Below are 23,375 nucleotides of genomic sequence, written 5' to 3'. Positions count from 1 at the left end.
AGAAAGACAACTAAGTCAGAAGTTCTATGCTTTTAAAGAAGCAGGGGGCAGCTAAGTGGCTCAGTGAGTAGAGCACCGGCCCTGGAGTCAGGAGGACCTGAGTTCAAATCCGGCCTCAGACACTTAACATACTTACTAGCTGTGTGACCCTGGGCAAGTCACTTAACCCCAATTGCCCTGCCTCCAAAAAAAAAAGTAGTTGGCTATCAGGAAAAGATTGTGCTGTTCAATGCTAGGAGGACAACATTCGAGGACTGACCCTGACACTAACTGTGTGATTGTGGGTATATGAATGCCTCACCTACTTCAGTATGACACTTAGCAGACTCCAAAACACCAATGTGTGCCATCGTAGTAAATGATGTATGAATTACATTGGTGATTCAACTTTCAAAAAGTGGGGAAGGGAGGGAAATCATTAATCTCCATAACTCATGATGTCTTAGAAGCAGGCAGGGGAATAGAATAAGCAGTTATATAGCACCTATATATACGAGGTACTGTGCTAAGCATTTTTTTTTACAAATATCTTATTTTATCCTCATGACAACCTTGTAAGGTAGATGCTGTTATTTTTTCCATTTTACAGTTGAGAAAACTGAGACAAAGGGAGGCTAAGTGATTTGCCCAGTATCAAACATCTAAGTGTCTGGGGCCAGATTTGAGTTCAGGTCATCCAGTCTCTAGACTTAGCACTCTAGCCACCGCACCACAAGCTGCTTGTAAGGAATTAAATTACTTCTTGGGGGTTCCTTCCAACTATTCAACTGATTCTTTGAGAGAGGATCAACTTTAAAAGCATGAGACTACAGTGATTTGCCATCAGATCACCATATCTAACACTAGTATTAGTCTTTGGGCATAGTGTGGGAAAAAAGTATCCCTGAATGCAGCAGGTATATGGTGCAACAGATGGAGTGCTTCACCTGGAATCAGGAAAACCTAACTTTGAATGCTGCTTAGGACATTTAAAAGTTGTGTGGCTGGTCCTGGGGAAATCACTTTACTTCTCTCAGTCTCAGTTTATTCATCTGCAAAATGCCACCTACCCACAGCCCCAGAATTATTGCACAGCAAGAACAAAATAATCCATAAAATGCTTTGCAAGTCTCAAAATACTATGTAAATGTTAGCTGTTATTATGACTACAGCTGTGGGATGAAAGTGTTTATCTGGATGTGCCTTTTCCAGCTATAAAAATGAAAGATCTAAGATCTATTTTAGATGGAATGCCCATTTCAATTTAATTCAATTTAACTCAGTACAAACCACCTACCTTATATGATTTGCTAACCTTAAACAATGTACTTAAAACAACCCTTCAATAACCTACCTCAATAAAATATGAGTTACTTTAACAGTATTTATTAAGTATCTACTTTCTTCAAGACAGTGATGGTTTGGAAAGAGAAAAATAAAATAAGACAAAATCCTTGCCCTCAAATAGTAGTGGAAGAGGCAAGGCACATATGCAATGAAGTCCAATACCAATTAAAGTATAAGTGTAAAGGAGAGATTCTAACAAAGTGCTATAAACCATCAGAGGAGACATGTGGCTTCAAGCTGAAAGTGTCTGAAAAGGTTTTATGGAGGATATGTCACCTGAATTGGATCTTGAAGGAAGGAAAGGATTTGAACAGTCAACAATAGAGGAAGAATCTATCTTGGGCACAGAGAATGGGAAGAATAAAGTCATGTTTAGAGGAGAGGACAAGCAGCTGATACTCATTACATTTTGTTTTGAGTATAGCCCGTGTAAAGAGGGTGGTGCCACAAAGGTAGTTTGGAGGACTGAGTTGTTGCAAACTCTGAATACTGTTCAAATTTGGAATTTATTCAGTAGTTCCTATGAGACCATTGGAGTTTTTTGAGCAGGAGTGTGCCTTGATTAGTAACTGATCACATGAAGAATGGATTGGAGAAAGTAGAGACTCAAGTCAGGAAACCAAGTTAGGATAATACCAACAGTTATAACAGTCCAGGCAAGAGGTGATGAGAACCTACACAAGGATGGTGACCATGAGTGTGAAAAGGAAAGAAGATCTGAGAGAGAGGTTGTAGAGGTAGAATCCATAGAACTTGATAGCTGATTGGATGTGGAGGGAAAGGGAGAGGGGAGAGTTAATAATGTGTGTATGACTGTGAAGACGGAAGTATCTTCAGAAATAGAGAAGTGAGAAGGCAGGGAACTTGGGTGTTTAGCGTGAGACGTGTTTGAGTTTGAGATGAAGTAGTACACTTTTTATACAAGATGTATCAACAAAGGAAGCCATTTATTTAGCCAGAATAATAGTTGTATCTTTGATCTGCTATGGAACAAAAATAGCAAATCTGAGCTATTATGTCTCTGCTATTCTTAATAAAAATGAGAAGTATGAAATGATTGAAACTTTTCTTTTCCTTTTTAAATGAGATTTCTAATCTTATTTTCCAGAGTTTCTGTTCACGAACTGAAAAAAAAGTCATGATTATCTTAACATTAGAGACCTTGGTGGCACAATGGATAGAGCACTAGACTTTCACACAGGAAGACTCAAGTTTAAATTCTGCTTCAGATACTTTTCAGCTTTTGGGTCCTGGACAAGACACTTAACCTCTCTTTGTCCAAGTTGCCTCATCTGTAAAATGGGAATAATCATAGCACCTGCCTCCCAGGGTTGGCACAAAGATCAAATGAGACAACATTTTAAAAGCATTTGGCAAGTATTAAAGCACAATATAAATGATAGAAATTATAATTATTAGCTATAGATTATCATCATTATTTATTATTATTATGACTTTTCTTGCCTGTTGAAATATTAATTTCCTATTTAGTCACTATTCTCCATTTTTCATCTGCACTTCTGCTTGGCTTGAATTCCAAGGAACATGATACTCCAGTGTCAGGGACATGCCGGTAGCCCACCTCCCCCACTCCCTTTCCAGCTTGTCTTCCCCCAGTAGATTATAAGCTCCTTGAAAGTAGGGACTGTCTTTTTTCCTCATTTGTACCTCTAGTGTAGGGCACAGTGCTTGGCACATAAATGATTAAAGTGTTCATTGAGTTGAATTGAACCCATGGGATTCATTCATATATTCCCATTATTATGCTAAAATGATGTTCACCTTTCTAATATTCATTTTATTTCATGTCATTTCATTTCAAATGTCCTGTCTACTTTTTTGTACCCCAAGCAACTCAAAGGTCAAAAAAGAGGCTTTGGGGTCACAAAATGGAAATGAATGTGGTTTGAAAAAAAATATAAAAATTGCTTTGAATACAGCTTTTTTTTTGCTCCAATGGCTTCACATGTCTGTTTTCCCAATACACCACCTCTGAGATTCCCAAGCATGTAACATGAATAATTGGAGTTATTATGTTGCTTCTTGGGAAATACTGCTTAGCAATACAAGAATGTATTTTCAACAGCTGTGTAAAACACCCCCACTCTTGTTTGAAGCAGTTTTGACAAAATTTATTTTCGCCGTGTCAGTCCATGTGGTTTCACACTCATACAAGTTGACTTTATTATTGGATGCTATTCAGAACTTTATCCATTATGAACCTTGTGGCCTTCTGGAAGTTCAAAGCATGATCTTTCAACCTAGTATTACTGTCTGGAAAGTTCATTGGCTTTCATGAGAAGCTGTGTCTTTACTACCTCTCATCCTCATCATTTCTTTCCAGATGTGACTGAAGAGATATAAATAGTATGCATTCCAGACACAACAGACAGAAAATAAAATGTTCATTGGCCTCTATAGGTTGCCATAGTATTTGCATCTGTCAATCTTTAAACAGACAAATTAAATAAAATAAATGGCAATGTCACTAAAAAGAATGGAATGGTCACTTCTGGTTATGGAGTTTTGACGAAAGGAAAACATTGAAGTAAACCTTTCTTCCTTTTGTTTTTTCTAACTCTGTAAATGCTCTAGTCCTCTATTACTGGTTCATGAAAATTGATTTTTTTAATATTGGTACTAATAAACTCCACAATAATTAATATCTGAAAAATTAATTTTGGGTGGATTAATCTATTCCTAACCAGTAGCTGGAGTCAGGAAGACTTGAGTTCAAATCTGACCTCAGACACTTACTAGCTGTATGATCCTGGGCAAATCACCTAATCCTGTTTGTCTCAGTTCCTCATCTGCAAAATGAGCTGGAGAAGAAAATGGAAGACCACTTCAGCATCTTTGCCAAGAAAACCCCAAATTTAATCACGAAGGCTCAGACACAACTGAAACAACTAACCAATAACAACCACAAGCAAATTAATATTAACAGTGCTAGATTTCATCTTCAAATGTGTCCAGTGTAAAAAAGGTTAAATTCAGTGGTTCTGAATTTATCTTTTCGGTCATGTACACACAGTAAGTGTACTCATTCTTAGTTTATTATTATAATTAACCCATTATAACACAATGGCCTATGAGCCTTACAAGCCTAAAGCATGTCTCATTGATTATATAACATATATATATATATATATATATATATATATATATATATACATATATATATATACAGACACACACACACACACACACACACACACACACACATATATATATATATATATATATATATATATATATATATATATATGGAGAGAGAGAGAGAGGGAGAGAGAGAGAGAGAGAGAGAGAGAGAGAGACACTCATAAAGAGTTAGAGCTGAAAGGGAAGTTAACTAAATGCTTGACACACCACAGGTTTATTCTCCATCTTAATATTAAAAGCTACCCAACTAAATCTAATTCCTCAACATAACTAAGGCAGAATAAACTAAAGCGATTTGTTCTACTTAACAGAATAAATAAAAACCAAATCTCCATTAAAAATCAGTTTTTTTATAAAAAGAAAGAGAAGATAGTTCCCTACACTAAAGAAATCATGAGTTCCCCCCATATTTCTCCCCACAACAAAAAGGAGGAAGAGGTAAGGGCAAGTATTCAGTTAGGTGGTAAATTCTTCTACCTCAAGTATTTCAAATTTTATCATGGCATGGAAATGACAAGGAATTCTTGAAGGCTATGGAAAGCAGTATAAACTCAAGTCAACCCCACCAAATCCAAAAACCATGGATTTTTTATCTGTCACCTAAGGATCAGGTAATGCATTTTTATTTTCAGTCACAGCAAAATCTCTGGAACAAAGCTTAAGATCTAAAGCTGACAGGCTTCTGTCCAGGAATGGGTTACACCAACCAAAACCTGAGAAAGATGCATTGGCCTACAGCCTGGAAGCCACATGTGGCCTTCTAGGTCCTTGGGTGTCGCCTTTTGACTGAGTCCCAGTTTTATAGGACAAATTCTTTTATTAAGGGGATTTGTTCTGTGAAGTTTGGATTCAGTCAAAGGGCTTCACTTGAGGACCTAGAGGACCACATGTGGCCTCAAGATCAAAGGTTCCCCACCCCTGGTCTAGAGTCACAATGCAAATCTAATCAAAAGTTGAAAGCTGAAAAGAGAGAGGGAACCCTACCTATGTGAAGCCACCTAGCCAAATACCATAGACAATTGTTACCATGGCTGAAGAATAAGAATAGATACATAGAAATGACCAAGAAGAGATCATAAAATAAAACCCTTCAGGTAGGCTTCAGGTAGGTCTACAGAAATCCACAAGGAAGGACCAACATGCAAGGTAAATTACAGCTTGTAATATAAGGAGGAAATTTGACCTCAAAGGTTGAGACGTTGTGGGATAATAGCCATGACTTTAATGTGGTTCTGAAAGATAATTATAATAATGATGATGAGGATAGTTGACATTTCATAGAACAATGATACAAAGTGCTTTATAAAGGTTGTCTTATTTGATCCTCACAACAATCCTGGGAAGTTTTTTGTTTTTGTTTTTGTTTTTCATTTGTTCAGTCATTTCGGGCATGTCCAACTCTTCATGAACCCATTGGGAGTTTTCTTGGCAAAGATACTGGAGGGGTTTGCCATTTCCTTCTCTAGCTCATTTTACAAATGAGGAACTGAGGCAAGCAGAAGTTAAGCATCTTGCCTAGGCTCATATAGCTAGTAAGTATCTGAGGCTGTATTTGAATCCAAATCCTCCTAAGTCCAACACTCTATCCTAGGGGTGGGGAACCTGTGGCCTCCAGGCTACATGTGGTCCTCTAGGTCCTCAAGTGCAGCCCTTTGACTGAATCCAGACTTCATAGAACAAATCTCCTTAATGAAAGGATTTGTTCTGTAAAGCTTGGACTCAGTCAAAGGCCACACCCAAACACCTAGAAAGTCACATGTGGCCTTGAGGCTGTAGGTTCCTCATCACTGCTCTATCCACTGCTCCATTTAGCTACATCAATAGCAGAACAGAGACTTGAGTGGGAGTGGAGCAGAAGAAGTAACATAGCATATTAAGAAAATATTTCAATGTGAAAAATTCCAGGAACTAGAAAAGAGAAATCTGATGAAAATCAGAAATAGAAGAAATTATTATCATCAGAGTGTGCTATAGACCACCTGCACAAAAAAAAGAAAATAAAGGAGTTTGGGGAGTAGTACAAGCTTTGCCAAGAACAATGGCAGAGTAATCATTGTAAGGACTTTAATTTTGTGAACATGTATTGGAGTCCTATATGTTTCATTTTCCCCCATTACGATATAAGCTTCTCAAAGGATAGGCACTGTGTTGCTTCTCTATCCTTCACACTTAGCCCAGTGTCTGACACGTCATAAGCACTTGATAAATGTTCTATCTATATATCTAGCTATGTATCTAGATATCTATGTATCTAGCTATCCACGTATCTACATATCTATATATCTATCTATATATCTATGTATGTATCTATGTATCTAGCTAGCTAGCTAGCTATACTATCATCTATCTATCATCTTTTCTCTCTATACTATCATCCATCAATCATCTCATCTATATATCTATCACTTTATCTAGCTTCTATCATCTATCAACCTATCAACTATCAATCTATCTTCATCTATCTAGTATCTATCTCTGATGTGTCAATTTGTCATCTATCTCCTATCTATTATTATTCAGTCTATCTATCTCTACCTACCTTTCTAGCTACCTATCATCTCTCTGTCTACCTATCTACATACTCACAAGGAAGCAAAGAAGATATTCATCACTTTGAAAGTGGTCAAATAAATTATGATTTGTTAATAGAATGTAATACTACTGTGCCATAAGAAGTGATGAATATTAATCCATAAAAGCATGAGAGAACTACTGAGGCTGACTGAAGTAAGTAGAACTACAAACTTAATGAAAAAAAAACAATGGAAATGGAAATAACAATAATAAAGAAACTGACTGCCCTGAAATTATACATGCTAAACTTGAGTTTGTTGAGAAAATCAGTTACTAAGCATCTATCATGCTAGATGCTGGGGATACATTTTAATAGAAGAATGCAATATATAGAGAACAGTAGTGCCCAGGACAGGGAGAGTAACTCTTAGAAGCCAAATGTCCTTCCTCCCTCATTGCTTAGGTGGGGTGCTATGGATACAGAATATCCATATACTCTTGGACATGGTCAATGTGCTAATTAATACTTGTTAAACAGAACAGATCCATGGGAAGGTGAAGCAGAAGGGGTATAATTGAAACTTAATATGATGTAAAAGCAAAAGGTATCAATAAAAATAATTTTTAGTTATCAGAATTAAATGGAAATCAGGGGAAGAGGGTCTATTGGGATGGAGAGGTGGCCAATAGTATCAATAAGAATGAGGAATGTGGAAAAGCTATGGGATTTAGTGACTAAGAAATCATTAGTGACCTTAGAGAGAGAAGTTTCAGTAGGGTGGAGGAGAAGGAATTTTTCTTGTAATTAAAGAGTCACAAGAAAGTAAATACAGCAAATATATGATGCTTTTTAAAAGTTTGTGCCCATTTCTACTGGTTTTAATAGAAAATGTGTTTTTCCCCTTTGGGGCTTATGTGAAAGATACCTGAAAGGAAGGAAGTTAGGTGGCATTATAGATAAAGCACAAGACATTCAGCAAGTCAGAAAGATTGGAGTAGGAATCTGGCCTCAGACACTACTCCTGCCACTCTGGGCAAATGACTTAATCTCCCTGTGCTTCATTTTCCATACCTGTAAAATGGGTATGATAACAGCATTTATCTCCTGGGGTGGTTGTGAGGATCAAATGAGTTAATATATATGCAATGCACTTTCCAAACCATAAAGTGCCATCTAAATGCTAGTCGTTTTCTCATTATTGTTATTTCAGTAAATTGACAACAAATATTTACAAATGAGTCCATTTCCAAATATGGGATGTTGAAAACATAGAAACTTAAGTCTGCATCATTGATAATGTTTATTTAAATTTCAAATAGTTTGAAATGGTTACTAATAACCTCCAAGCAATTTGCAACAAGGAGCAAAACAGAGAAGAAAAGTAAGAAGGAAATAGATTGGAAAGAATTCATGCCCAGTTTTCTAGTCCAAGAGGAGAGAGCTACACTGCCATCCACACACCAAGAATGTCCACAATTATCCAAACTCACAGCAAGATATCTGGCTTCCCGGCACTCAATGGAAAATGCAGAGAGCACTGTCCTTCAGGATGCTATCGGACTTCAGAGGATATCAAATTAGCGCTCTGAGCAGTGGCCTCTAACTGCCAGAGTTAAATTATTTTGGTTCTTGTGGTTAAATAATTAATGTTGCCCTGGTTGTTAGAACTCCAAATGCTGTGGTTAAATTCTTAGTGTCTGTGGTGCCCTTGTTGTTTCTATGATTTCTACATAATTTGGCCAATTACTGAATTGCAGGCTATTTTCCTTAATTTCCATCAGACAATACTGCCTTGGCATTTCTCTTAATGGTAAAGACAGGGTTTCGTTGATAACATTCAGTTCTAGGTACTGAGCTACAGAGCACTATATATTTACTGCCTTCATCTCGATGCTGTCCGCAGGTTTAACGTGACAGCTTACAAAACGGTTTGACTCCAATTATTTTTCTTCCCTATACCCAAGAAAGGGAAAGTGGGTGTCACTTCATATCTGATACTCACATACTGTGACCCTACAAGTCCTAATGACCACATGTACAAGAGGCCACCCACAAAGCTCCATAGCTCTATGGTGAAGCTTGAGCTGTGTAAGAGGCAGGACAAAAGCAGGAGCAAGCCAGAAGGCATATCCCTGGGATAGTTTTCTGAGGGGTAGCAACCAGCTTCTCCATCCTTCTGGAGATGTTATCACTTAAGATTGGATGCAGCAACTCTAGGAACAGTCAGATAGCCTATGAGGAACCTTTGAAATTAAAGTACTCATTTTGCAGGTGAGGAAAGTGAAACCCAGGGAGAATGATTCTTTTAAGGTCAGATAGTGATTTAGTGGTAGAGACCAGATTATACCAATTCACTACTTTCCTGAGTCATAGAGATTACTGTGAGGAGGCTGGAGGCTGGTTTTGATAGTGGTTCCCCTATCTTTTCTGCCACTACATTACCTCATCCTCTATGAAGAAGAAAGAAATATCATCATCATCACCTCAAGAATCCTTGGAATTCCTACACACCTACATGGGTACTGGTGAGAAAGAGAAATGGGGTGGGGGAGAGGGAAGAAGAGGATAGAGGGCAGCTAGAAAGGAGTAGCTGCAGCGGGTTGGGTAAATAGAGGAGTGGGGTAGGGGCATGGCCTTTCCTTGGACACTTAAACATATTCCAGACTTGAGAGGGAAGCCACACTTTGAGCTGATGGAATCTGGTTTCCTGAAGCAATTATCTTTAAGCCTATTGCAATGGAAAAGAAAGGAGGGAGGAGGGAGGAGACTAGAGTAGAAAGAACTCCTTATCACTGGATTCAGGAGGAAGGGTCAAAGAGAAAGGAGGAGTAGAAATGGATAATTTGCCCCATTAGAAGAAACTAATAATGGGCACATCAAAAAACTCTTCATGTAGAAGGTTGTGCTTGAGGTGAAATTTGGAAGAAACTAGTGATTCTAAATGACAGATTTTAGTATGGAGGGCATATAGGCATGGGGACTAGCCAGTGCAGAAATGAGTGGTGGATGTGCATAGCTATGTGTGTGCATATGTATATCCATATCTATATCTATATATGTGTGTGTGTCATGTATGTATATATTATGTATGTGTATGTACATATAGTCCCTGTATCCTCAGGCATTTTAAGAAAAATGTAAGGCTATACATCCCTTAGAAGCTGGTTAAGCTGCTTAGAAGCTGAGGTGTAGACGATCACTAAAGAAGACAGTCAGTAACTTTGAATAATCCAATACAACTGCTTATATAAAATGAATGGGGCAATAGACCCAAGTGACACCCAGTGTCAAAGAGGGAATGGATATCAATGATTTGGATGAGTCTACTTAAAGATAGAGGCAATTCATGAGACTTTCATGTAGTGATCATAGGCTATGGGAACCCAGAAAAGAAAGATTAAGTGGTGACAGCTAAAAGCCAGAAGAGGGCACCAGTGAACCAAGTGAAATTGGTCTGTGAATGCAAAAGAAAAGAATGGGTTGGAATGGTAGTAGTATAAGAGGTTGGCAATAACATGTGTCCCCAAGCTCTCATGAACGACATCATCTCATACCGATATTTGTTTGTGGCAGCTGTTTTATTAAGGCTTTCACAAGCAACTTCTCTTTTCTACCCACTGTGACTAGGGATTTTTCTCCTCTTCTGTATCTAAATCAATGAGATCATGGATCAATTGAAATTTTTGGATAACTGAGCATCTGCTTCCTTTAGAAAGGTGTGTGGTGGCTTCATATATTCCAAAAAACTTATGATGGCACAGTTTGTAACGAGGAATCAGTTACTGTGCTTTTGGATTTCTTTGGAAACCACCGTCCTGCCTTCCTTCTCCAGGAAACTCATCACTGGGAAATCTCCTTATACCATAAGATTGATCCTTTGCCCCTCTGATTAGACTCTGTGACTGAGGAGTAGGGTGATGCGCTACAGGGCTTCCAAAGAAAGGCTTCAGTATGATTTTTCTCCCCATTTTCTACCAGCTCCACTGCTTTGGGGGAACTTTTCATCATGCCCTCATTATTGAGTACTTTCTTCCATCCCTCCTCCCTTTTATAGTTTCCTTTGTGTGTGGTCTCTTATTAGATTGTAAGCTCCTTGAAGACAGGAGCTATCTTTGTTTTTAATTGTTATTTGTATCCTTAGTGCTTAAGGGACTCTTACATAGTAAATAGACCCTTAATAAATGGGTCTATTTATTGACTGACTGACCATTGATTGAGAAATGGCTAAAAATAGTGGTACATAAATATTATCAAATACTACTACTCTGTAGGAAATGAAGAATATGACAAATAGAGAAAAACCTGAACAGATGCAAAGTGAAGTAAGCAGAAACAAGAAAACAATCTTTACAATCACTACAATGTAAATGGAACCACAAATCAGTTGAAAATGAACATTGCAAATTACAAGGAATAAGAATCCCCTCAAAGAAGAGAGGTCCAAAGACATCTCCACCAAATAATTTCAGAAGTAGGAGGCTCCATGGGTATGGAATATTGCATATAATATCAGATTTTTTTTCATCATATATATCAGCTTTGCTGATTTCTTTTTTCTCTGTCTTAAAAAATTATTTGTTATAAGAGAGGAGTGGGAGAGATCCAGGAGGAAATTTACACAATGTGAAAAAAGATCAATAAAAATATTTTTTTTAAAAAAGGATGATATCTAAAAGGATAAAATTAAGGGGTGACAGAGAAATATATTGGGAGAGGGAGAAAGGTAGAGATAGAATGGGATAAATTATCCTACATAAAAGTGGCAAGAAAAGCTGTTATAATGGAAAAGAAGAGGGAGTAGGTGAGAGGGAGTGAATGAATCTTGCTCTTATCGGATTTGACTTAGGGAGGGAATAAATAAAAAATAAAAAAATAGATAAATGAATGAATGAATACAATTAAGGGGTGAGAGGGGAATATATTGGGAAAGGGAGAAAGGGAGAGATAGAGTGGGGTAAATTATTTCACATAAAAGTGGGAAGAAAAAGTAGTTCTATTGGAAGGGAAGCGGGGGCAGGTGAAAGGGAATGAGTGAATCTTGCTCTCATTGGATTTCACTTAAGGAGGGAATAACATACACCTTCAATTGGGTATCTTACCCTATAGGAAAGTAGGGGGAAGGGGAAAAGATGGGGGATGATAGAGGGCAGGGCAGATTGGGGGAGGAGGTAATCAAAAGCAAACACTTTTGAAAAGAGACAGGGTCAAAGGAGAAAACTGAAAAAAGGGGGACAGGATAGGATGGAGGGAAATACAGTTAGTCTTTCACAACATGACTATTATGGAAGTGTTTTGCACAATGATACATGTATGACCTATATTGAATTGTTCACCTGTCTCAAGTAGGGTGGGTGGGGAGTGAAGAAGGGAGAGAATTTGGAACTCAAAGTTCTAAAAACAAATGTTAAAAAATTGTTTTTACATGCAACTGGGAAATAAGATATACAGGGAATGGGGTATAGAAATCTATCTTGCCCTACAAGAAGATAAGGGGAAAAGGGATGGGGGATGGAGTGGGGTGATAGAAGGGAGGAGGGCAGACTGGGGAAAGGGGTAATCAGAATGCATGCCAACTTGGAGTGGGAGGGAAGATAGAGATGGGAAGAAAATTTGTAACTCAAAATCATGTGGAAATGAATGTTGAAAACTAAAATAAATTTAAAAATAAAAAATAAAAATTATATTGGCTTTACCTACTCATGAACAATCAATATCACTTCAATTATTTTTAAAAAAATAAAAAATAAAGGAAATGCACATGGTATGGTAAAGAGTCTTAGATTTGGCATTAAAGGTCCTGAGTTCAAAAATCTGTCTCTAGAACTCCCTACCTGCACTAATTCAGGCAAACAGTTTGCCCCAACTAGGCCTCAATTTCATGCTCTATAAAGTGAAGGAGGTGGACAAAAATGATCTCATGGCAGGATTTCTAAGGAGGGGCTCTAAGGATTGAGTATATGTTCTTCCTTAGATACGGCAGTAAGACCCCTGATTGAGTAGCAGTGGGAAATAGTTGTTTAGTTGCTTCTCGGTTGTGTTTGAATATTTGTGACCCCTTTTGGGATTTTCTTGGCAAAGATGCTGGAGTGGTTTGCCGTTTCCTTCTCCAGCTCATTCTATAGATGAATAAACCAAGGCAAACAGGGTTAAGTGACTTGCCCAGAGTCACGCAGAGAGTAAGTATCTGAGGCCGGATTTGAAATCAGGCCTTTCTGACCCAAGGCCTGGCACTCTATCCATTATACCACCTAGCTGGCCCATGAAGAGTAGACCTTCATTCTTTTTTCGTTATTTCTTGCTGTGAATGAAAGCTATAATCTGAGCCAGTCCAAGAGACAGGGTCATTAGACCCAAACTGGACAGCAGCGAGAGCACCCAATGAAAGTATTGTGTGCCCTAAGGATTATGAGAGAGTACCGTGAAAGCCACCTATGAGAAAGCATCCTGTAACAATATGTCTGAGAAAGTATTCCATCCAAGGACGCTGAAACAGCATTCCAATTGGGGCAGCAGGGAGCTGCAGCTGGGGTCATTGGAGATAGCAATGTACAAGATCTGCCAGTTGGGCAGCGGAAGACTGCAGCTGAAGTCATGAGAGAGATGGGAGCAGGGATAAGAGCAGCTGAGAAATTCTTGACTTTTCTTGCTGGTAATTTCATCCTTCAGAAACTGGAGGAAGTTTGACCCTGATTCTGGCTAATGAAGAGGAACTGGTCAGAGAGGTAGACTTAATGGTAACTTCAGGAGAAAGTAAGCGCGTCATCTTAGAGCTTATGATAGGTAGGGAGGGAAAATGTTCAACATGTACTTAGACTGGGAAAAAGAGGTTGAAACTTGTAATAATTCAGAAAAAAAGGAAAAGGATTTTCTGCCCTAAGATTCTATATGGAAGGTGGTCTCACCATAATGCTCTTGAGAATGGAATTGTAGCTCATTTACGACCAACTCCTATGAGAAATAACAGGGAGTGTTGTCCAAAGAGCCTCATGCAGATGCACAAGGAAGTCAATGGCCAACTAAAACTTCTAAAGGACATACAGAAGGTAGAAACCAGAACAAAATAAAGGGATAATTCTAGCAATACCGAACCTAAGAATGAGGCGAGGCTGGTAATGAATGACAAGGAAAAAAATGGACCTTTTTAAAAGCTATTTTTGGGTGAGGGGACTATGAAAGAAAGCAAAAAGTTAGTGTTGGGGGCGTGGTTGATAACAGGTGTCAGAGAGAATATAAAACTACTTAACCAATTTTTTCTTCTGTTTTCTCTAGAAACATGAATGATCTTTGAACTAAGAAGTATGAAAGAAAGAAAAAAATGGTTATGAAAGAAATGGAACCAAAGACAAGTCAAACAATAGAAAACATCAAAGAGTCATCAATGAGCTCAAAATGCTGATTTATAAAATGTAATTCCCTAAGTTACACTGAGGCTCTGGGCTACATCCCAAACTTCTAAAAGAAGCTGAAGATTGATTGATGAATTTCTGAGAAGTCTTAAGGAGATACAATGACCATCTTCAACTATCTGAAAGGTTATTATATGGAAGGGTTAAATTTACACTGCCCAACCCCAAACAGCAAGACTAAGAGACACATGGAAGCTGGAAAGAAATAAATTTAGGGTTTGAGGGAAAAACAACAAACTTCCTATCAGTTAGAGTTGTCTCGTAGTAGAATAGACTGCCTCAGGAAGTAGTGAGTTCCACACCTCCGGAGGTCTTCAAATAAAGGCTGAATGACCACTTGTGAGGAATATTGCTTCTGGGATGGACTAGATGACATCAGAAATTCATTCCAACTCTAAGATTTTGTGCAATATTGAGTCCTAAGCCAAAGTCCAAACAGTTTGCTGTGAGATTTCTTATGCAAAGCAGCTGCCTGGGTTCCCCTGGGTTTGATGTAAGTCTGTTCAAGCATCTCTCGGTTTTATCTTGAATGACCCTCCCCTGTTTCTGCTGCTCCCTCGATCCTGCACACCTGAACAATCCATAGCTTAATGTTGTTACTTTCCATCATAGATCCTGGGCAATACAACTCCCCTCTTTAGAAAGAGGGGTGGGCAGTGTTTTCTTTGCAATTTGGGGATTGGATTAAATAACCTCTAACGCAGACTCTGGTCTTTAACACTCCGATCTTGCACAGTGGGGGCCTCAGTATGAGAAGATGCTTCATGCTGGGACAACAATAACAACAATGGTGATAATAGCCAATATTTATATAATGTTTTAAGGTTTACAAAGCACTTTACAGATATCAACTCCTTTGATCCTAGCAACATTCCTGGAAATGAGGTGATATATTTTTCCCATTTACAGATGAGGAAACTGAAGCTAAAAGGGGTTAAATGACTTACCCAGGGCCACACAGGTCTTTCTGTCTTAAACTGAGGTCTTCCTGGCTTGTGGTTTGCTCTATGGCACCAGCTTACTGGACTGCCTAGATTTCCCCAGGTTTGTGAGTGAGTGCTCAAATGGAGAAAATTATAGCACTTTCCAAAATTAACCCCGATCCTTCTTGGCATGGATATTATTGACACAAAGGTAGAGGTAGCAGAGTTCAATGGAAAGAATCTGGGTAATGAAGGGGCCTGGATTTGAATCCTGCCTGTAACAATGCCTAGTTTTATAGTCAATGGATGTGTTAAAATCTCTCTTAGACTTAGTTTCCTCATCTATAAAAAGGGGAAGGCTATATGGGAAATAGCTACCTTATTTGGATTATTATCAAACATGTATTTTGTCAGCCTCAAAAGACAACATCAATGTGTGTTATTAGAACGTGGGTAGGCATAAGGGCTTTTATTAAAAAGCTTAGAAGGATCTGTCCAAGGGCAGGTGAACTTCCCTCATTGATGATATTTCTGTTTTGTGGTAAATCACTTCTAGTTTCACGTATTTCTATATTTTAAGGGAGTGAGAAAAAATGGCAGTGGTTATTCAGAATTCGAAACTTTCTAAGTTATGCTATTTTAAGTAAGGCACTAGAATGGTCACAGCTAGAGTGACCATTATAATATAGGGTTATATATAATATAAAGTTGATTAGAAGGGGAAACAAAACTATAAATATAAATTTGATGAGCATATATAGAGGCTTACAAAGCCCTTGAATCCCAACAACCAGGTAAAGTAGGCATTTCAAGTATCATTTATCCCCACTTTATGAATAAGGAAACTAAGATTTTAAACATCTGGACGGAGTTTGAGATGGAGGTGAGAAATTATAATTTTATGTTTTCTCTGTTGGTATTTTAATCTTATGGCTTTTATCATGTGTATATTTGATATATGTGTTTAAAGGCCTTATAGATCAAATATGATATCTAGACCCATTACACAATGTCAGGATGGACTTTATAATAAGTATTTTAAAATTGGTTCTGCATAAATGAATTGCTTTTGAAAATGCAATAATACAAATAGGACTTTGGCTCCATTCTGCCTCAAATATTTTTTTTTCTGTTTCAAGTTACCATTGCAAAAAATATGAATTATGGAATGAGTTGTCTCAAAAGATTAGTCATTGGTGTTAGTAATGACCTGTAGGTCATTGGTTTGCATCCAGTACAAGAAGGTAGTGACCCAAGCTGTTAATATCATTTAGCTGTTGGGCGGCCACTATTCAAAATGCATGGTTGGATAAATTTTTGTTTGTTTGTTTATGGACAGATGTTCGTTCATATCACAAAAGGCCTCCTACAGTTCACATGTTATTTGACCTACTTGTTTCAGAGAACGGCTGATGTTTGCCTTGACAAAACTAAAAACTGCACAAAATGTATTAAACCATTCTCTCACTCATAGCAAGAATCCCCAGGCAAAAAAGGGGAGTCGCACAGATAACTATGAGATAAAATGGCATTTTATCGTAATAGAATCTTTAATATACATGATGTCATTTTATCCTCTTAATAATACCATGAACAATATTAATGCAAGTTTCGCTGTATCCACTTTACAAATGAAGAAACTGAGGCTCAGAGAGGTTAAGTGACAGCCAATATTTCTTTGCTAGCAAGTGGTGGACCCAGAATTCAAACCCAGGCTCCCTGACCCCAGCTACAAATGCTTTCGCCACTAGATCAGGTTACTAAAACACAACAGAATAATGTGACGATGATGTACTTTTCTTGCAATTTACCTAGTATATACAACACGTATACATAATACCAGCTCTGAGTTTGATTCTGTTCAAAGAAAAATATTAGCCAAATCAACTTTTGCTGCTGTTGCTGTCAAACAGACAAAACAGTATTTGATTAACTGACTTTTAAAAATATTTTTAAGTAGCTTTGGCATCGTGGATTCATACAAAAAATCATAACTATTTCTCATTCTCACCAATAACCTACAGAAATAAACAGAAATGTCAGCCAGAATGCCAGTCCCTATTTTATATTTATGTTTTATTTATTGTATTTATATTTATAGACAACTAAATACAAACACAATAAAGGGAGTCAACCTTTTGTAAAGCAACTAACTCAATGAGATCCCGCAAGTCCTTCCAGTTAGTGAAGCTTCAAATCCAAGTTTCCTAACTCCCAAGCCAGTTAACATTCTAACAACAGGACAATCTTATATCTCTGGAGAAACTGTAATGCATATAAGTCTAGAAATAAGAATGTGATATGTAGCAAAGTAATCTTTGAAATTCGGTATATTACTTAAATGTACATTTCCAGTATTAATATTGCAGGTGAAAGACGAAGATGCTCCAAGATTCTCCCAGAATAGTTCACTCTAACAAGGCCTACAAATGGTTTCCTTTCACAAGTTGAAGAAATGCAAACTTTGACTCATTTTGTGAAGTGGGAAAAAGAGGGAACAGAAAGAGGGAACAGATGACCTCTGAGGGGAATACTAAGCCAGAGTGTGGCAAAGTCAGAACAACAGCTGGAGTGCATTTCAGCAACTTTGTCCCCTTTGCTCTGTGTTATTGGACCACAATAAAATGATAGATGTTCCCAGTTAGATAACTATTAAAATACTTGACCACTTCTATACAGGGTAAATTTCTTCTTCCTTCAACTCTCTATTACCTACTTTGATGAAACGATATAGTCGTGCTGACAATCCATGCAAACGGATGAACTCGATGTCATTTAAGATTACCTTGGGAATGCATTATATGATTTGCCATGCTTTCACCCATGATACCTACCTTCCAAATCATGCTTTGTTTAGGCTGATGACAGAAGGAGGTGATTCAAATACAGACTACATGAAAACTAGGCTAGTATTTAAAAACATTTGCCATAGAGAATTTCACAAACTAGCCACCCTCCTTGCTTGCCAGTAATCGAGAGTAAACGGTGCAGCAAAGCTAATTTCCATTTGTTTATATCAATAGATGAATATGCAGTAGTGGGTCTATATGCAAATATATAAAGTACATATATATATATATACACAGTATATGTGTATTTATACAATGTGTTGTATAAATATATGTGCTCTCTCAAGCAAGCCTCTGTATTATTGCATTTGGGAGTATGGTATTTGTTTCGTGAAAAGTAACTTCATCCACATTGTAGTGCTATAAGAATCCAAATTAAATGAGAAATCATGGAATATGAATAGAACAACCTCATACATTTTTATTTTGGAGAGGCAAGGACAAGGAAGTCTGTCTGTATTTTTAAAATCATGTTTTGTTTGTTGCTCCTTTTTAATCACAATTTGAATATTTCAGAATCCTATGTCATTGCATTCAAATGAATCTCAACTATTGGTCTCAAAAATATAAAATAAGCAGGAAATAATACAAAGCAGAAATAACAATTATCAGTTCAAAGTTTATTTTTTCACATGAAAAGATGTTTTTAATCAAACAAAATAAATAGGCAATTTTAAAGAAAAATTCTCCTTATAAGGGCGAAATACATAAACTCAAGTTCGGATCCTTAAGAAGTGCTATCCTAATTAAATAATTTTCTTGTAAAGTAATTTTGTAGAAGGCTATTTTGTTAACAATTATTTGTGTTCTTTTGCTAAAAGTAATTGGTCCCTTTGGAATTCTGGGTGAAATAAATGATGTGTAACAATCAGCAAAGCAAAGTGGCTTCATTTACTTTAATATATAGGAAGCACAATATTTTTAACTTGTCTAAATATCGAAAGTGAAATGACAACAAACCCCTCCCCAAGTAAAGGTGTTTTTGGTTTAAATATCTTAAATACTCATTACCCTAATTTTCTACCTCATTTATTGGATAATATATAGTGAAATTATACATAAAAAAGAATATTATTTGCCAAAACCCTGGAGAATAGTGTTATAATACCTTCAACCACTGTGAATAATTTGAACAAAAAGAAAGATAAATTATTCAGGATTTTTGCAACTATTAGTCAAACTACCTATGGAAAAATACCAATAATATCTGGCATTATTAAGTAACATGCTTTAATTTGCCAAAGTAGGAACAGGTTTCAATACATTGTTAACAAGTTAATTTTTAAAGACTACGCAATTATCTAACTTCCCCTTCAAAGACAAATATATGTTTTCCACTTTTTATAATCTGTACTTAAAATAAATCTGGAAGATAGTTACCTTAACCAATTTCACACAAAAAACCTTTAAAACTATCTAAAGACTGATGTTCCTTCCCATATGCATATTTATTATAAAAATAAATAGTTTTTAGATTTTTTTAACAGCTCCAGAAGACAGGGTGTTCCCCCGCCCTTTACCCAGAATGAGTGATATTAATAGGTAGGGGAGGGAAATTGTTATATCTCAGACTCTTTCCATATGAGGCTGCAAATATCACCATTCAGGGAGATAGATAGATAGATAGATAGATAGATAGATAGATAGATAGATAGATAGATAGACAGAGAGATATTTTTCCTTATCATCATGTCAATTCCACACAGTCTTTACAGTTAAGCATGTAGTCAACTAGCTTCTGTTTTAAAGATGACCAATAACATCAAATCAACCGTGGTTCGAAAACAACAAAGGCATCATTTCTGTTTGTTTCATGTAAATGGCAGCGTTCAAAAGCATATGTCTTCTGTTTTGAAAATTCAGTACTTTCAGTGGAGGGAGGGCCCATGACTAAGAAATCATAGACCCTTAGAGAACTGAAGTATTATTGAATTTAGTATCAGTGTTATGCTCTTATCACATGTGTCTAATCACCAACAAAGGGAAAACGAAGCATGTTAAGTAAGCCTAACAGTGAACTCCATTAACAATGGAGTTCAGTGTACTCAGAAGTTAATGACATCCAATTTGGTCCGTGATACTGCATATTCTAGCTTGTCTGCCGAACAAGTGAGATGCTGGAGTTGATAAAAGATAATTCTCATATATATAGATGACTTTTGGCTGAACAACTAAAAGCAGTTTGGGAATTCACCTGTTGTGATTTCCCCAGCAACTGTATATGGAAAGTATGGATGAAATACCATTTATTGGTATGTAGGATTGCCTATAGTTGTATATTATTAGCTCATGCAATGAATTTGGCTTTCATACAGTGTGTATTATGCTTATTACATATATTCATTATATATTACGTATGCATATACTTTTGAAAAGAAATCCTAATTTTTTGGAGAATGTTATTCAACGAAAGTTATCCAACACTAAAATCCTACTCTGATGTCTCTTGACAAAGTAAGAGTACTACCAGGGCATCAAAGACCATGCCCAGTGGAGCACAAGGTTTTTCCAGGTTTCATGAAGGCAGACATTCCCAGTCCTATAACAGATTATATACCTGTCATCTGAGGACCAGCTTGGCTATGTAGGTTCAAAGAGGCTCCTTTCCAATTTGGGTACAAAATGATGAATCAATATTATGTGCACAGCAACAGCAGCTCAAAATATACATATATACGATGCATATATATGTAAATAAACATATATACATATACACATATGCTACAAGGGGCAAATAGGGACTGGTTTTACACACTCTGCTTTGGTGGAGGTAATATCCATACTGAAGATGCTTAACCTTTGAAAGCAAATATAAACAAATGAACAATTCATAGGAGAAAACCAGCAGAAGAAATAGGATGTTATTGAGTTTTGTTGGTTGTTGTTGTTTTAAATTAAAGAACTGTATGGTAAACACCCAAGCCTGACCTCAGGAGATATCATGTGTTAGTTCAATGGATTCAGCTGACAAAGGAGACCAAGGTGAATAGTCGTACCACTCCAGGAGTGAGACTGGGAGGAAGTAATCTCTAGGGGTCATTTAGTCCATACCTCTGCCTTTGCCAAAAGTGATTTATCCTAGACTGTGACAATGCTGATCTGAGGCTGTAGCCAAGAAGTAGAAAAGAAAAAAAAATATAAGAGAAGATGGATATGAATCTCCTCAACTGTATCCTCATCAAAAGGACTCCCCCATTACACCTGTTTTCCACATTCAGAGAGAGGGTAGGTCCTATAGACATACTTTATACATTTTTCTATCATGTTTCAAGGTTATAAATTGAGGCAAGTAAGGGAAGAGGGTGATAGTGAGAATGGATATGTATTTTGTGGAGAGGGAAAAGGTCTGGTGCCCATCAATCTGAGTTATGGAAGAGTGTGCCTAATTACGGTAGTTCTCATTGTTGGTTTTTTTTTCTTGTTGTTTGAGACCTAAAAGGTGGGATGAATCTAAGAACTGAGAAACATTTGTTTTATCTTGATTTGGGGGATAATGTAGAAAGGGTCTCCTCAGGAAATGAGTAGCTTTCCTGAGATTGTATCAAAAGTATGCCCAGGAGAGGTTTAGCAAAGGGTTAGGCTCAGAGCAGGAACTCACCCCCCTCCTCACTTCTGTCCCTGATTGCCCCCTTTCCAGAGATTGAAAAGAATACCAGCTTCAGTCAGGCAAGTGTGCCAATAGCCCACAGAGACCCTGAGCTTAGCAGGGCTGTTGTCTTACTTCAGGCAAAGAGAAAGCTACTGTGAATAGTCTAGATCTGACTGTTGGATATCTCTGTGTGTGTACTGGTATGCTTTTGCATGAGCATGTGCCCTCCAGAGACTTCAATTCTGCTTTGGTTTCAGAAAGTAAGAATTTAGGCTTGCACCTTCCCCTTGAACTTCCCCATGCCCCCAGGGCCCCCTCTCCTGGCCATCCAGTGTCAGGATTCAGGAAATTTAGGAAAATCTGTGTGTGTGTGTGTGTGTGTGTGTGTGTGTGTGTGTGTGTGTGTGCGTGTGTCCTTGTGTGCATGGGGCTGGGGGAGGGCTTTTGACTGCATGTGTATAGGACACAAACAGTGGCACACAGAGACAGAGGCTGAGACAGTGACAGTGAGAGACATAGAAACAGAAAAGGGGAAACAGAACCAGACAGGAACACAGACAGAGGCAGAAACTTTCAAGATATTTCAGGCTTTTTGACCTGTTCTGTAACAGTGTATGTGTTGCTGTGGCTGTCCCAATATACACAGGCATCATCGTTTTAATTTTTCCCAAAAGTTTTCTTTTCCGGAGTGAAGAGTCATAGGTTTTTAGAAAATCATTTTCTACCTATAACCAGACTTCATGCTCCACTTTGGTGGGGGGGGGAGGGACGAAGGGGGAAGAGAATGAGAGAAAAACAGTAGTATGTCATCTCTATGACAACTAGGAGGCTTTGGATTCTGGAAAATGAGACTAATAAGCGAGTGTGTGTATACATACGTGTCATGTACTTATATATGTCTATACACACACACACATATATGTCTACATTAAAGTGAAGTTTTTTCCCCCAAAATCTTGTACTTGGCAAACATATATGAACACCCGCTCCTGCACACACTCGCACACACGGATTTTCAAATCAAGAAGACCACGGCTTAGGGACTAATGGCAACGCAAACATAAGCAGTGCTTTGGAAGTAGAATGGTCCCATACCTCTCCTTGCTGATGATTGTGTTTTGAAGATTTTCCTACCTGCCCCAGGTTTTTGCCCTTCTTACTGCTGCCGAAAGTCAGTCCTTGGTAGATGGCCGCAGATCGATTGGTTGCCTGAGTCGGGGTCTCCCCGCCCAGGACCGACTTGATGGAGTTCAGTTTGGATCTGGAGCTTCCCAACTGGGAGCTCTCCACCATCAGGACCGCGGCTAGTAAAAGCAGGCAGCGGGAGGACTCCTTATTCCACATCATAAGGGTCATCTCCCCAGCAAGGCAAGAGGGGACCCCAAGAAAGGTAAAAACCTAGGAGGGGAGGGAGAAGAAGTGGCAAGGAAGCAATAAAACCCAGAACTTGTCCTCCAAAAAGAGAGCCAGCAAACAGCCCAAGATGCAGGAAGCGAGGGGAGTCTCAGTCAGTATCCCCCAAACCTTGAGTGACTTCGGGAAACTGCAGTCTAGAAAAGTGCAAACTCAGTCTTAACCATTCAGGCTGAGAGTTTCGAGACCAGA

At 37.8% G+C, this 23,375-nt stretch overlaps 1 protein-coding gene across 1 annotated transcript in view; it reads right to left on the bottom strand.

Moving 5' to 3' along the window:
- Window positions 1–23,126, bottom strand: part of DKK2 (dickkopf WNT signaling pathway inhibitor 2) — a 139,584-nt gene extending 116,458 nt beyond the window's left edge. Inside the window, exon 1 of the mRNA XM_036765561.1 lies at window positions 22,905–23,126. Coding sequence (XP_036621456.1) covers window positions 22,905–23,126 — 222 coding nt within the window. The remainder of the gene's footprint in view (window positions 1–22,904) is intronic.
- Window positions 23,127–23,375: the final 249 nt, after the last annotated feature.

The sequence above is a fragment of the Trichosurus vulpecula genome, chromosome 6 (genome assembly GCF_011100635.1).
Source record: "Trichosurus vulpecula isolate mTriVul1 chromosome 6, mTriVul1.pri, whole genome shotgun sequence".
In the NCBI taxonomy this organism is placed as follows: Eukaryota; Metazoa; Chordata; class Mammalia; order Diprotodontia; family Phalangeridae; genus Trichosurus; species Trichosurus vulpecula.
Note: the sequence above shows the minus strand (reverse complement) of the source record. Positions and strands in the feature narration are given on the sequence as shown.